This window comes from Notothenia coriiceps, unplaced genomic scaffold (assembly GCF_000735185.1).
Source record: "Notothenia coriiceps isolate Sejong01 unplaced genomic scaffold, NC01 NC01_scaffold00010167, whole genome shotgun sequence".
NCBI classification, from domain to species: domain Eukaryota; kingdom Metazoa; phylum Chordata; class Actinopteri; order Perciformes; family Nototheniidae; genus Notothenia; species Notothenia coriiceps.
The window spans coordinates 35482-51582 of NW_011342868.1; the positions used below are offsets into that span (position 1 = coordinate 35482).

At 38.7% G+C, this 16101-nt stretch overlaps 1 protein-coding gene across 4 annotated transcripts in view; it reads left to right on the plus strand.

The window, feature by feature from the left end:
• ptpn4a (protein tyrosine phosphatase non-receptor type 4a) overlaps positions 1–16101 on the plus strand; it is a 44019-nt gene that overhangs the window by 3149 nt on the left and 24769 nt on the right. Inside the window, exons 2-8 of one of the 4 annotated variants that reach the window (XM_010771635.1) lie at positions 6656–6763; positions 8506–8548; positions 9157–9235; position 9315; positions 10779–10822; positions 11604–11656; positions 14812–14932. In XM_010771635.1, the coding sequence (XP_010769937.1) occupies positions 6656–6763; positions 8506–8548; positions 9157–9235; position 9315; positions 10779–10822; positions 11604–11656; positions 14812–14932 (449 nt within the window). Of the gene's footprint in view, positions 1–6655; positions 6764–8505; positions 8549–9129; positions 9236–9314; positions 9316–10778; positions 10823–11603; positions 11657–14811; positions 14933–16101 lie in introns of those variants that run through there. The other 3 variants (XM_010771631.1, XM_010771632.1, XM_010771634.1) reach the window with 3 other exon arrangements.

Below are 16101 nucleotides of genomic sequence, written 5' to 3' on the forward strand. Positions count from 1 at the left end.
GCTGCGCGGGGGGGGGTACTGGTACTGATGATCTTATAGATGGGAAGTCTTCTTCTGGTGAAATCTAGTGAAGGCTTGATAAATGAAAGAAATTTAAAATCAAAGCCCAGCCCACTGCTGACCCACCTTTCTACAAAGATAAAGGCTGGGTCAGAAGCAGGATTTATTGAGTAAAGTGACATGCAGCAGTAACCATAGTGACCAAGACACAGCACATACACATCCAGCTATTAAGGAGCTCTTAATAATGAGTAAAGGATCAATTATCCTGTCAAACAGCTGTCATTTACTGCTGAATTAGACCTCCGGACCAAACCAATGCATGTCACGTATAAGACCTTATTTAAAAAATGATTAGAGCAGTAGAAGTTAATCTTTGCCTAAGTTTAAACCAAGGGCTTTGAATAACTTCTTTTTCTGAACTGCCGTTTCCGTGAACCTTGAAAGTGCAGAACTGAACAAGTCTCTGGTTACAAAGACCAGTGGACTAGCTACTATGTAAGTGATAGATTAGCTACTATATATCTAGCTTTTTTGGGCAACAATTGCAAGGCCTTTTGGGCTACAATTGCAAGGCCAATTGCAATAAAACGATTTCATCACAAATAACATGTCTGTGTGATATTTCCTTTACTTACAAGTCTCAAAGATAGTATGTTGGAAATGTTTGATTTATGCCTATTTGAGTGATTAAAACACATTATTAGTGCATACATTTGCTGTTTATTATGTGAAATGAGCTCAGTTTAAATTGCACACAGTACATCCATGCCTTAACGACAGAAATGGTTTGTAATTGACTTGAATGGAAATAAAACTAGAGACCAAATCGGCCATGATAACACAAACCGAAACACAAGGTCCAAACAAAGCAAGCGTCAGGGTTGCAGCGATTCGGATATAAGCCTTCTGGTATGAATGATTACATGGTCTTTTCTATCTTGAGCACATTTTCCCCCTGGAACACGGTTTTTAGGGCCATTCTACATTTCTTGGGTGATTTTTCTTTGCCTTTTGCTCCCTCCAATTCTGATTCATATCAAGAATTGAAACGTGCCTGTTTGTTGGTTGAAATTAGGACTATCGGTATTTACGTTCGTCTTTAAGTCTCTTGTTTGTTGTATTCTTCCACATTATTTTGTGTGAGTATGTTTTGGATAGTGAGGTAGAAGGGATGTCTCCTCCTTCACGTATATAGCTCTCTTCCTGTCCGGACAAGCTGCTTGGCGCATTCCTGAATTTCTACCATTGTTTAACACAAACACGTACATGCAGCACATTCATTCGTGGAAGGAAAGAAATAAGAGGGGAAATAAATGTGTCACACTCTGCGCCTTTTGTGAACCTGCCATAAAAAAAACAACCTATGGGATTTTCCCTCGAGCACCACTTTGGATTTTAGGTCCGTCCATTTGATTGATGTTCAGGGCTCTTTTCCCCTCTTACACGTTTAGATAAACCTTCAGGGGGGAAACATCTCTCTCTCTAATCCTTTGGCTGGAATCGTTTTGTCCTTAGCATAACTTAGCGTAGCCTATATCTGTGCCATTAGATGGTAGCCAAATACACTTTCTTTATATCTTCCCCTTCTTCTTTTTCAGGATTTTAAGAATTTAGCATTTGTATCTCAGGTAATTTATAATTTCTGTGATAGCTTAGCATTTGTAGTTTAGCTTAGCTCAGTTTAGCCTTCATGCTCTTCTTCTGCGCTATTAGATGTTAGCCACGTTAGCTTATCTTGTGCCAATACCTGTATGCCTTCACTTCTCTTCTTCTTTTTTATACATTTCTTTCAAATGGTTATACTTTTGCCCCCTGCTGTTTTTCTCTCTTTAAGGACTTCATTATTCCAGAATTCAGTTTATCCCAGATACAAATAATTTAATTTGTTATTTCTGTGTGAGCTTTATAGAAACAGTCTTTCCTTCCTTAGCTTAGCTTAGCCTAGCATTCCCCCTCTTCTTCCATGTCATCAGGTGTTAGCCAAGTTCACTTCACTTTTCTAGTCTTCTATTTCATTGGTAATTTCTTTAGAGAAAACATGTCTCTCTCTTTCTCTCTCACTCTTTCTCTCTGATGGCGCTCCATCACCACATCTCCCTCTTCTCTCTTCGCTCTCACACACACGGACACTATTTCAGTGAGTGTTGCTGCTGCTCTGATGAAGATCAACACAAAGAGCGTTTGTCTGGCACAACCTCGCCGTCAATCACTCCTTTTCTCTCTTCCCCTGCTCACTCTCTCTTCTCCGCTCTTTGCTCCTCTATGACTCTCTGTCTTCCTCTTACCATCTCTGTTGTCTGTTGTTCTCCCTATCTATCTCAATTTATTTGTACGTCTCTCCTTTTAGTTTGAGTTCTGCAACTCTCTCTCTTACGAAGTGTGTAGCCCATGAACTAGCCACAGTTTGGTGTTTATGTGTTAGTACAGAGAAAGAATGTGTGTGTGTGGACATCCTTGTATGTATATAGAAGATCAGTTCCAGCAATGTATTTTGATTTTGCAATCGCAGCAATAAAAAAAAAGAAGTGTTTTGTGTATTTTTTTGTTCTGTGGTTTTCGGTCCATTTTGTCTAAAGTGTAGATCTTTGTATACTATCATCTTATGACTATTAACAATTAAAATATATATAGAAAATGAACAAATAATACCAGCCACATATATACACAGAACAAACACAGTGGTGATAGTATTTCTGGGATCACTGTATAAAAGTTGCTCCCACATAAAGCTTGAAAAGCTGCTTCACACAAAGGGGAAGCAGTGGATACACACAGTCTCTCAGACTCATGTCTATGAATAGCCTTATATGTGAAAACATCATATTAGAGGGTTGCATGTTCTCTCACTTCCTCATTTTGTCCGTTTGACCCCAGTCAGCTGGATGAATCATCACAGACGGTAACATATGTTTCCAGTTTGTCTGAGAATGCTAGACATTCAAAAAGGCATTTTCCGTATTGTGATGTGACGCATTGCTATCTCCTTTTTCGAGACATCACAAATAAGATGTTGTGGTCAAAATATTGTTGGTTCTAATCTTGTTAGTTAATTTTCTCACATACAATATTTCTCTCTCAATATAGTTCACAACAGTCACAGGCGTCAGGATACACTGCAGGGGAAACTACTGCATTATCCAACACTCCCACAAGTAATGACGCAAACGTTGCAAGGAAAAGACAAACTTCTGAAAAAATCTTCAATTTCTTGGAAGAAAGCGGACTTTTCAGTGCCCTACACAGCTTTTCAGATTTGTTTTGTCCACACAATAACTTTTTAGTGACTTTTGAGCAGATTTTATTTTTTTCTAAAGGCAGATCTCTATTGAAAATCTTAGTTGTTTGGTTTAGATATTGTTTTTTAATCAATCTTTTCACTTATTTTGTTAATCCAATAACCTGTGAACTATGTTATCTTTTTGTTTCTGATGCCATGTCCACCTGGACACTGCTTTTCAGTGCAAATATTTTTCAAATCCCTTTATGGCGCGTAGCTTAGACGGGGAAAACTGTGATTTTGGCTTGTAACGTATATGCTGATATCGTCTTTGTGTGGCATCACAAATACGGCTGTGGAATTGCCGACATAGCCAAAACATTGTTTGTTTATAACTTGCTAATACATATTTACTTTACATATACATGTACAGTTCTCTTCTACTATATAGAGGAACAGAGGCTTTAGACTCCGATAAGACAGACCGTGATGCCGATGTCGACGGTTAAGGAAGAGACCCTTATTTGAAGGGCCATTTATGCCTTATCCCTTTTGGGAAAGTATCCTTGCAAAAAAATATGACAATATAAATCAGTTAAACTATTCATGTTCTGGTCAACAGGTTAGGCAGATTTCTCGACTATTTTGAAAAGCAGATTCCTTTTGAATAGCTTATTTCTATGGTTTCAACATTGTTTTTAAAAGTAAGACAATTACCGGTACACACCATCGATCTTGTGACAGTCGAACATGTGGTATTTTCTCGATCACAGCACAACGCAACACGTACAACATTTTCCAATTAAGCAGCTTTTAATATTTTTAAAACACTCAAATATAATAGTAATAGTTAAGACTTAAGGAAGTTAGCACAGAGAGGCTATCACTGTTGACTCACTGCTAACTACGCTTTGACAGTAAATAGACACACACACACACACACGCACACGCACAAACGCATACACACGCTTACACACACAACGCTAAGATTGCTGGTGATCCTTGAGGGCAGCCATGTCAACTGTCAACTTTCCTTCCCCCACACACACACTCGCACATGCTGGGCTGTAAAAGTGTGTCACCAGGGGAAAGGGGAGAGCTGGGTGAGAGCAGTGAGTCCCATGGGAGCTGTGATGGAGTTACACACTCACACTCCCTCCCTCTGTCAAAGTGGCGGCAGGATCAGGTGTGAATTTCTGCTCCACTTGTGGTCCCACAGTTTATCCTCTCACCCTTCCTACTCTCATGAAACGATGTGATATTAATGATCTGTTTCATAAATGATTCCTCAGCCTTTCATCGTCTCTCTTCTCATCTTATTCCTCCGTCTTGTTTTTCTCAGAGGCTCTGGGAAAGTCCTTCTTTATACAACCTCAGTTTTTGCTAAGCCACTGTTACCAACTTGTTTTTCCACTGGTAACATTGCAATGAGAAGACGTCAATTTATTTGTTTTGAAAGTGAAAATAAACGGTATGACACCCAAAACGTACATAAAAGTCTTTAATTACGGCTAGACTGCTCGCACAGACACCCAAGTATTTGTAAAAAAGGGAAATTTGTTCCTTTATAAAGCACACAGACATTCCTCTTGCTTCGTGTTTAAAGATAGAAAATAATTATAATTACATATATAACAGTTCTTGTTAACCTACTGAACATAAATCAGTTTCATGCCATTTCTTTGCTCTTTTCACATTTTACATACACTACTTGCATGTGGCCCCATTTTTTTCTGCACCTCTATTAGATACATAGAAAAATATCATGGTTACAGGGAACTGTATTGCCATAAATCATAAAAAAAGAAACAAATGTCATGTGATCTTTGGACTTGGACAAGTCAGTTATGGCTTCCTTGGAGTGTTGAGGGGTACAGAAAGTATCTTTTGCCGCCATTTTAAATAAGACCTGTTCTTATAGAGTGATTTTGATGAATTCTCACTGTTTTAAAGGGGTATGCTCATTTTCAGGTTTCATAATTCGCTTTTGTGCCTCTATGGTCACATGTTTTAACGTTCAAAAAGGTCTTTATTTTTCTCATACTTTCACCCTCTGTCTGAAACCAGAGCCCAGCCCTTAGTCTATCACGTAAAAGATGTTCGAGCACTAGCCAATTGAATCGCAAGTGTTACGTAGTGATGTCACTATGTTAAGTGTAAGGGAGTAAACAAAGCATTCCAATCGAGGCGTTTCAGACAACTTTGGAATTTTACCCTTTGCAGACCATTTACATGCACAAAAACACTACAGGAAAGGGAAACCCCACAAAAGCATAAAAGGGCCCCTTTAAGCTTAGATTTAGTTGAGGGTGAGGGAAGTGTTTGTCAATCATCATTCGTTTTAGGACCGTTGTGAATGTAAAAATCCGAAGATCATTTCTGTTATTACACTGTGAGGAAACCTGCTAGCTGGTTGTTGGGTTCAGAGAGGCAGTAACATACATTTGAGAAGCACCACTGAGCAAGTAAAAGCACATGGCCATTGATTTACTTGAATTTAATTACCCCCGTCTCCTGCTCTAAATGTCCCTCTTTCACAATTTCAGTTTTATGCAAGCTTTGCCGCAGACAGGCGGTGGTTACAGTGCTCTTTCTTCACTTCTTTACCATGCTGCTGTGGTGTTTTTTCTAAGCCAAATGTTCCTCAGCAGTTAACTTCTGCCTTTTTTGTATCTACCGCTTTTTAAACTCATGGCAGTTTACATCAAAGCATTTACCCAAACATCAAATCTGTTTTACGGATCTGTTTCGAGTTAGTTAAAGGCACCAAAATGTTGAATCTTCACTTCTAACCTGCATTTTTTCATCCCATATTCCTGTATGCAAATGACTCCATGATGGAAAAACATAGAATCATGATTGCAACATCATCTGTGTAGTATTCCTATAATGTAGTTCATTTCGATCAGATGCTTACCTATCGAGCCAAGTCACCTTATGTTACAGTTTTCTTGTAGCTGGTAGGAGCACATTTAAAACAAGCTGATATGTACATCTATATATGTTAATGGCTTAAAAATGCATTGCTGCTCATCACACTTATGCATGTAGGGCCATATTGCTTCGCTAATTTGCTTGCAAGATGTCAGATGGCATTACACGGTCACTGAGCAAACCATGTAGCAAAATAGATAAATATGCGACAATGGCCCACAGGCACGCATCAACTGAATTCCTTATATGTTCCTCCCTATGTGGTTGGAAAGATATTCAATAAGGCTGAACATGGATGAATCACACGTGAATCTCAACTTGTAATGTAAGCGTTTAAATCATTAAGGAGAGAAAAGGGATTTTTTTGTGAAGAGTTCTTGCATTATGTTTCAATCTTCTCTACAATATAGCACTACATAACATATCTAATTAATATCCCTCCTATGATCTCTTACCGAGTGACGAATGCTAACTCCTTGTGTGTTTCCTGTCCCTCTGCAGAAGTCGGATCCTGGCCAGGTGTTGTTGGAAGCTGTCTTTAAGCACCTGGAGCTGACTGAGAGAGACTACTTTGGCCTGCACTTGGCTGATGACTCCTTAGACGCACCAGTCAGTATAATGTTTGTCAATCTACAGAGTGTTTGTGAGAATGTGTGTGTGCCATGGATATCTAAAGAGAACTGAATGCAGCATTGGAGGCGAGGCATCGTACGTCCCTATGAAAGGTGCTCAGAGGCGCTTTAAACGGAAATCCCTTGACTCTTGAGACCATAAATACCCTTATGCCCCGGCCATCTTCCACACCGATTGGCCCCATAGCACTTGCGTTTGCCTTAAGCCTTGCTTCCAATCCACTCTCCATCTCAGAAGCATCATGTCCGGTCTCTGCTTGGACAAATAAATAGACGGAAAAAAACTTTCGGCTCTTAGCAACTTTTTACAACTTTTATTGCCTTCCAATTGTAGTACATTACAAAATATAAGATTTATAGATGTCTCTTCTGCAATTCAAGCCAAAAGGAAAAAATAATTTTTGGGCCCAGTGATGTCACGGACTAACATGGAAATAATACTTCCGTTTGGCCAATATAAAAATTGGCTTCAACTTCAAACTCACTTCCTGTGTTATTGGTGTGTGCCAGCTGAAAGTCGTGTAGAAATGGCAGTTCTATCCCAAAATGGAAAAAAAAACTAGATTTATATAGTGCTTTTCAAGTCTTTGCGACCACTCAAGCATTCAACACAGACGTCAGAATCTGCCCGTTCATATATGGCATATACTATTATACGAGGAACCACACATCATTGGCCATTCCAGGAGCAATTTGGCATTCTGTATCGTGCCCAAGGACCCTTAGACATGTTGCAGAGGCCGGGGAATTGAACTACTAACCGCTCTGCCTGATGATCCTGACAATTTGGTGCGAGTTGCAGAGTGTTGGAAATACGCCGTAGAGTTATCCATCTCTCAAATGTGATGGAACTGGAAGGCACTCAACTTTAGATGTGGCAAAAGATACATTGAAAAAAACCTACTGCAGTATCTTTTTTTTAGAAATCATGACCAGGTTGGTCATGATAATCCAAAAACCCGTTGTGAGCAGTTTCATGTAGGATCTATTTTATTTCTATCCGACTACACCTTCCTACTGTCCATGAGTACGTTTGACACATTGTTGGCTGTTCTTCTGTGATTAAAAAAAGTAGCTCCTACATGAAAGTGCTTACAACATGATCCGTGGATTGTCTTGAGTTTAGGTGTCATAATTTTTGAAGAGATGGGTTCCTGTTGATTATTTCAAATATATTTTTTTGTGGCGCTTTGTGCATCACAAGTCATCTAGTTCCATTATTTAGCAAGAAGGCAATCATCTCTACGGCTGATATCTTCAACATTCTGCAACTCACACTAAAACAATTTAGAGTGATAAAAAGCACTGCAGGTATGAGGAAAAATATGTTTTTGGGATATTGTTATCCCTTTAATCCATTGACCTCAAATGTGTGTTGTTTGTGTGCACTAGAGTAAGTGTTTGCCTAAAGCAGAACTCTTCGATCTGTTTTTAGATCTGTCTCATAAACATAGATACATTATAAGTGTGTGAATAACTATCTAGAATGTACATTTACTGCGGTGCATATATTATATTGATGTGTTTAAGTATATTTGTTGTGTGTGTGTGTGTGTGTGTGTGTGTGTGTGTGTGTGTGTGTGTGTGTGTGTGTGTGTGTGTGTGTGTGTGTGTGTGTGTGTGTGTGTGTGTGTGTGTGTGGCCAGCCATGAATAATTTAGCTTGTTCAACCATGTCATGGAAGGTGTCTCTAAGTGTCTCTAAATCAATATTTTACAGCGCTGGCTCGATCCCACCAAGCCCATCAGGAAACAGTTGAAAAGTAAGTGGCATCCACCACACACCACCACACTAACAAATCCACCACTACTAACAAATCCAGTTCATTTTCGGGAACAAAAAAAGTCCTAAAAACCACAGCAGTTCACTCAAGTCCAACGGAATTGCTTGAATTTCACAATTGATTAGTTAGTCCAGCTCCAGCAAAGGTTGCAAATCCAGCCTCCACCTGAAGCAAAAGTCACTCTATGATTTAAAATTCTGAATCTGCCGTGAGCAATGATTAAACTTCATTTCAACTTGTTTCTTTTTTAATAATGAGTAATAGGATTTGTAGAAGAATTGAGACGTAGCCCGCGTGAGAAAGGCAGTCGTCCTCCAGCAATGATTGAACTGAGTTTCAACTCTGTGTTTTTGTGCTGAGTGATTGATTCAGTGAGGAATAACCTCAGGGTTTGGTGTTGTACACAATACATGGAGTAAGACTCATCTGACTCATTTGTAGAAATGCTTACTTTTGCACTAAGTCATTTATTCCACTTGTTTGTATCTTCTTTCAAATGTGTGGAACTAATCCACTCTTAAAGTATAGGAGCTTACCATGTTTTGTTTTCCACTCATCAGTGGACCTTTTTGGCTCGTTTTCCACAGGAGGGTCTCCCTATAATATGAGCTTCAGAGTCAAATTCTTTGTAACAGATCCCGGAAAACTTCAGGAAGAATACACACGGTAAGAGTGTTCATTTACAGAGAAAACACTGTATTATACTGATTATAACCCAAAGATGCTTAATATTATCGGAGGGAAGGGTAACAAGTAGGGGTGGAAACGCGTCCAAAAATGATCTCAATATGAAATCATATGTCCTGTGTAGCGCTTTGGTTTCCACTTGTTTCAATGTTTCGGAAAAATGAAGGACATCCTGTCAAGCGGTAGGAGTTAATAAAACAATTCACGGCATGCAAAAGTTATATGAAAAACTCCATCATCAAGGCATGTAGTGGTAGTGTTCGTTGCAATATAATCAATGAAACCACTCTCTAAATGCCATTTTATTCACTATGTGGCCCTATAAGTACTTCCATACGTTTCCTTATTTAGCATGAAACCCTGACATGAATACATGTTTTAGGAAGATGTAGCATTGGATTAAACTGCTACTTAAGGAACAATTTGTAGAATGACCAACGCTAAATAATATTCTAGTTTTTGTGTCCTTTTCAAATAGCTTTATTGAGATGAATGAAGTGTCCAGACACGGTTCAAATGGGTAGCTTATCAAGCAAGAGGTAACATATTGTATACTGTATATATCAAAAGTAATGGGGATCTTATGTAAACAAGGTCATGTTGCTTCTACCCCAAAAGCTTTTGGTTTCCAATCATTACAAATGGAGCTTCGTTCTCTCTTGACGCGGGCTCATTAAAGGAACCCGTATGTTTGGCATCAAGGCCGTTATGTGGACTCCATCCCACAGTTCTGCAAACATAAGGTCTGCAGCAGCGCGCTCTGCACAAACAACATGCAGAGGAGGCGTCACGGCGTCACGCCGCCTTTTCTCTGCCCGCTGTTTATTCCAGCCTCACAGCCCGAGCCTTATCAACACTCTTTATGCAGCTCGTATTAAACAGTGAGCGCTGAGCTGGGATCTGACTCGCTGATGGGGCGTGTTGTACACTCGATTCACGACCAAAACACACTCCTGATGGCTTGGTCGGACAATGGGTGTAACAAAGAGATGGTCTAGTACACGGGAACGCAGGGATAAACAAGACTGATAACGACAGCTTGGATAAGGAATGGCTCCTGGAAGTATTGCTAATAGTAGGGTGATGCTTTCAGTGTCCAATTCATGTCCGTTATACACTATACTGTAAATCGCCTCCATTTCCTTTAGTATTTGTTATTAGCGTTTTACAAGAAAAGCCTTTTTTTCCCACGTTCCATTATTTCTGTCAAGGCAAATGAGTTTTGTTTACTTTACTTTATTTAAAAGCCTCTGCTTATTAAATTAGATTAACTTCATTGATCGGGATTTATTTTGTCACAGGGCTTGTAAAATATATATATAAAATAACAGACTGAGTTACAAAACAATGACTGACCTACTACCAACAAATATGTATATTGTTGAACTCTATACTACATAAGCACAGTTGTCTTTACATGAAACTGGAGTCAATTCAAACAGAGGTATTCAAAGGTGCATTGGACTCTTATCCTAATGCATGTGTTGTGTGTCGTCGTCGTCGTCGTCCCCCCCCCCCCCAGGTACAATATTATCTTCAGATCAAGCAGGACATCGTGACTGGAAGGTGAGTGTGACTTCAGCTGTGTATTTATCGTATGAGTTATATCATAAAGACATGTTGGAATGGATTTTCATCAGAGGCTCTAGATACTGTGTATTAAAGGTTACCACCAGAGTAGAGTGCTTTGAAGCTTTATTCTATCAAGATTCATTTATAACGTTTTTATTTATTTTGCTTCTCGATGCATTCTGGCAGATTCATATTTATCCACACAAATATAATTGGTGTTCCAGCTGTTTCCGAATCGTATGATCCTAACAGATACATCAATCTAGTGTTGTAAGGTCAAAATGTATTGAATTAAAAGTTTGATGAAATCACTTCAAAAAGGTTCATTAAAAAAACCTCAATAAAAGCTTCTAATGTAAAGAAAATAACACATTTGTGAAAGCTATAAACTAGAGGAACTGAATGCAATATATATTCAATGAATTACATATTTACAGTATATGCATTATAAACATCGAACACATGTACAGAAGTCCAAACAAAGACAACTTGCTCATTATTGTTTTTGAAAGAAACAATATGTGCTAATTTTCCTGCCGTTTTTTTAAAGCAGAAATCTGATTGTTTAATGTACTACTATATTTTTACTGTTGAATAGGTTTGTGAGTGGGTAAATGATGACATATATGTGTAATCGCTTTGAGGAGCTATAAATACTGGATAAAGCGCTGCATAAACAAAATCCATTTACTGTGTTATTATGTGAAAATAACTGTAATACTATTTTGCATTGATTCAAAGCTTAATGCTTGTTTATGGTGTGTGTGTGTTTCAGATTGCCCTGTCCACACAACACAGCCGCACTGCTGGCGTCCTATTCTGTTCAATGTGAGTATGGCTCCCTGGATACATTCACTCTATACAGAGCGATGGGAGGGCAATTCATTAGCTTCCCTTTTAGCTGCACACACTGTTAAATGAAACTGCTGTGGTTTGCTCCAGTGCATTTAAAGCCATTATCATTCAATTATGCTCTGTGGTGATATGTTGATATTATTTGCAGTGATATAAATAGACAATGTGATTTTGTTATTACAGAATCAGTATCAGATTTTTAAAGTGTAGTTTATTGCAAAGTTGCTTTACACATACAGTACAAGGAATTTGCTTTGGTGTATAATGGTGCATAGATAGACACAGTGAGAGGAATTAAGAACAAAAAGAATGCCCAAAATTTAACTGTTATACAAATTATATTTATAAAAATATATATAAATTGGAAAAAATATAAAAAATTATAAAAAATGAAAAAATGTATGATAATACTAATATATGTACAGTATAGCAGAAATTATAGCAGAGAGCTGTCCAGTTTAGCGTTTTACAGAAATGTGCTAAAAATATAGAAGACGTGTGACGATGTACAGGGTCCACATGGATATTTAGCGATGAGCTAAAGGCTAACTGCATAATCCGAATAATGACACACTCGCTCGGTCTCTTTCACTGCTGCTCATTGTTTTCATGCAGTCTGCTTCTTTCTTTTATCTCTGTTTAGTCTGCCTCGTCCCTCTCTGATTATCCTTTTCTTTCACACTCACAAACCCCCCTCTCTCACCCCCACCTCTCCCTTCCGCTCTCTCCCTCTTTATGTCCGCCACCTCGCTCTGGCATATTTTGAAGGGATTGTGCACTGCTACAGTATATAGGTCAGAGAGGAGATTTGGCCCAGACTACCAACATCATGACACCACTGCTTTTACCCCCCCCCCAACACACACACACACACACACACACACACACATACACTGTGTGTCCGTGTTGTCCCTTTGCCCAGTGCCAGCCCAGATTATGAAGATAAATGTTTGCTTTGGGAAAAACGGTTTGAAGCAGCTGCTACGCTGCTAATTCAGTTAGCTCGGACCAAGTGCCACCACTGATCACACCGAAGTGACCAAATTCTGCTTGAAAATAATAGTGACCCCTTTCTTGGATATAACGTATTTTGGTTTGTATAAGAAAAGCTTGACATTACGGTAGTACATTTTGACTTGTGTAATGTACATTTTCGTATACACAAAACATTTCTTGGAATAAAGAAATTCTTAGTCGACTAACAATTGTTTATGGACTCATTGATTAGTTTTTTAATCGATAGATCTGTATATAAAAAACTTCTTCACAAAGAATCATGCTAAAAACACCTCTTTTAAATCATGCGCGTACAGTACCAGCGATGTGCTCATGGTTTTCTTGGAAATAGTAATGCAGGAATGGAGTAATCTTGTTGGCCATCCCAAAAGTTAGCATCGCTGTTGTAACATCTACGAGAGTTCATGAGATTTTCCATTCGGTTTTGGATTAGAAAATACGCTCTCTTACCAACGTTAATATTCATATTAATAAAGGGCAAGCACACACAATGTATGGAAATCCACCATCATCACAAACGGAGAGGTCAATGTGTTGCTTGTGCCGTGTTAGTCAATAGTATCGTTATAAGGAGCCTGAGCTGAAGCCAGTATGGATTTCACATGGGTAGATAAATACATGCAGAGAGGTCAGGTTCTCTATGAGCTGCAGTGGCCTTGCACTATAAAGCCAACATTAGCCCACTGCTCTAAACCGAATGCTATTGACCGAACATATATTCCTCCCTGGAGCCGTGTACACGTCAATAAGAAGTGAGCCAAGATTGATTCGTTGGTCAATATGCTTAGGCTACCGGCTAGTAGCTTAGTCCAGGGACCACTTGAGTTAAATTGATGCTTTTTGAGTGTAAACTGTTAGCTAGTGAGCCAATAGCTTCAGGGATTCACTTTTCCTTCTTAAGGGGATGAAAGACCTTGGAATGATTTCACTTTTTATCTTTCTTCTTCTCACTTCTTTCTTCATCTCTGACTACAAACAGTTAACCTTCTGTCTTTTGCTATTTGGATCCCCATTTAAATGTTTCTCTATGTATAGAAAAGACGACATTCATGTATACTTGCAGTTCAGTCATGGGCATTTTAAAGAAGACATATTCTGCTAATTTTCAGGTTCATAATTGTATTTGGATCCTCTACTGTGAACTGTTTCCATGCTTTAATGTTCAGAAAGTCAAACAAATTCCTTCTGGAGGGGACTTTGGGATGTGAGCCCTTGCATTCCTATATAACACACTACAGGAAAGGGAAACTCAAAGTCATAATAATAGGGTTAGGATATATTATTTAAGGCATCGTCTTGCTTTACCATCTTTTTTAATAATATCATACCACCTTGGTGTATGGGCACACTATAAGCACTCTTTGATCTGAAACACGTGTATACAACAGCACACTCAAAAGTAATGAGTCCTGCTTTCGTCATTGAAGGGGATCGTCAGAGGCTGTGAGAATTTGCAGTTAAACTGTGAAGTCTCATTGTTTTTTGTCACCACTGTGATTGGGTTTGTTCCAATGCCTCCCTGCGTAAACACATGCACAAAGTCAATACGGCGGCACAGAGATTGAAGAGTGTGAGATGATGACTGACGGTGTGAGAAAGTGTAAATAACACAATGATGGTGTAATGAATTTGAATAATTAGCCAAAGCATTCAAGTGTTCATATTCTGAAGATATTTGGCAATAATGGTTATTGCCAGCTTAGGCGAAATGTTATTTTTTAAATAAGCCACATCGAGTATAAAAAAAACATACTTTTCCAGATCTGACACATGAAAAACGTTCAGATCAAGAAAATTATACACTTGTTTAGTTTTTTTTAATAATTTGGCTTTATTGGTATCAGTTTCTTTAATGACATGTTTTAGGGCTGGTCTTTTTATTTAAGATACATTTATTATTTATAATTATTTTAAGCCAATCTCCAAACAATGGGTTAAATCACTCCACTCCACTCCACATATGTTTTCATACAAAAAAATCTATTCATGAAAACAGTCACAATATGTTTTGTAAATGGATGAATGTGAAGCATATGTTCGCACAATGAGTGTAATCCTATCTTTGATTATTGATGTATCGACATCATATTGATCTCTCCCTTGTTTTATAGCTGAGTTGGGGGACTACAGTGAATCGGAGCACGCAGCGGGATATCTCTCAGAGTTCTGCTTCATGCTCAACCCTCCGCAAGACTTCCACAAAGAGGTCGCCAAACATCACCAGCAGCACAGGTACGTCGAGATACAAAAAAAACAAGCACAGAACTGATTCCACTGACAAATGCATGTAAAATAAAACACAAAGGAAGTGAAGCATTCAACCGTGCTTGTGGCAGGAAAATCACTCAGAAATAAATTGGATTCCAGACCTTGAACAGATTACTCTGTGTTCAGATAAAGTGTCTTTTCATCTGGAGTCACTACACAGACATTTGTGGCAGTAAAAGTGATCCATTCTACCATCAGTGTACATTATAGGGTTGGGGGATATGAGGCTTTATACTGTAACGGTAGGAATGTGCCAAAAACAGTAGAGATTTGGCAAAAACAGGACCACCATCGTAGCTATTCTCGCGGTATCTTGTGATCTAGCAGAACTTTGGGGATATGTTTCACAGACATTTGCACCAGGTTTATTTCAACACGGTTTTGTCGATTCTTAAAATGAAAAACGAACATATTCTGGAGGCAAAGTCATTTTTCAAAAACGTATTCTGCATAGAAATGTGTGAACTTATTTTGCTTAATACTGCAGGCTTTCATTTATTTGTTTAATTCAAACCGGTAACACTTATAATTCGTGCTCTTTAATTCTTTAGTTTTTAACTCGATCATTGTCCTGTTGAGTTAAACAAAAGAGTGAAATAATAACATTTGAGGAGAAACTGAATGATTATTTTCCAACATGTGTTGTGATTGATGTCCCGTCCCATTTCCTATCAATGCAATGTGTTGGAGTGCTAGCCAATAGAAGCGCGAGTGTCACCTAGTGATGTCACGATTTGACTAGAGTAGACAAAGGAGCACAGGTGTTTCAGCATAGACAACTACCATAATATAAACATCAGATTTTGTCCGTATCCCTTACCCAAAATACATCATAATGAGCCCTGTGAAAAACATTTTATTTTGACAGGTTTTCTTTTTACCGAGAAAAGTAAGAAAACTCACCACCTTACACAAACAGGTGCTCACTAATCTGACCCTAACCTGCTGTCCACATTTCTGATTTATTTTGTTTCTTTTTGTGCCCTTCCCATTCTCCCTCCTTCTCCATATGTCTCTTTGACACCTACTCTCTCTTTTTCCACCGACCCTGTCATCATCACTCCCTTTGCTCCCGCGCACAACCTCCCCCCCCCCATCTGTGTTTGAACCCATCCCTTTCTCCCTCCCCTCTC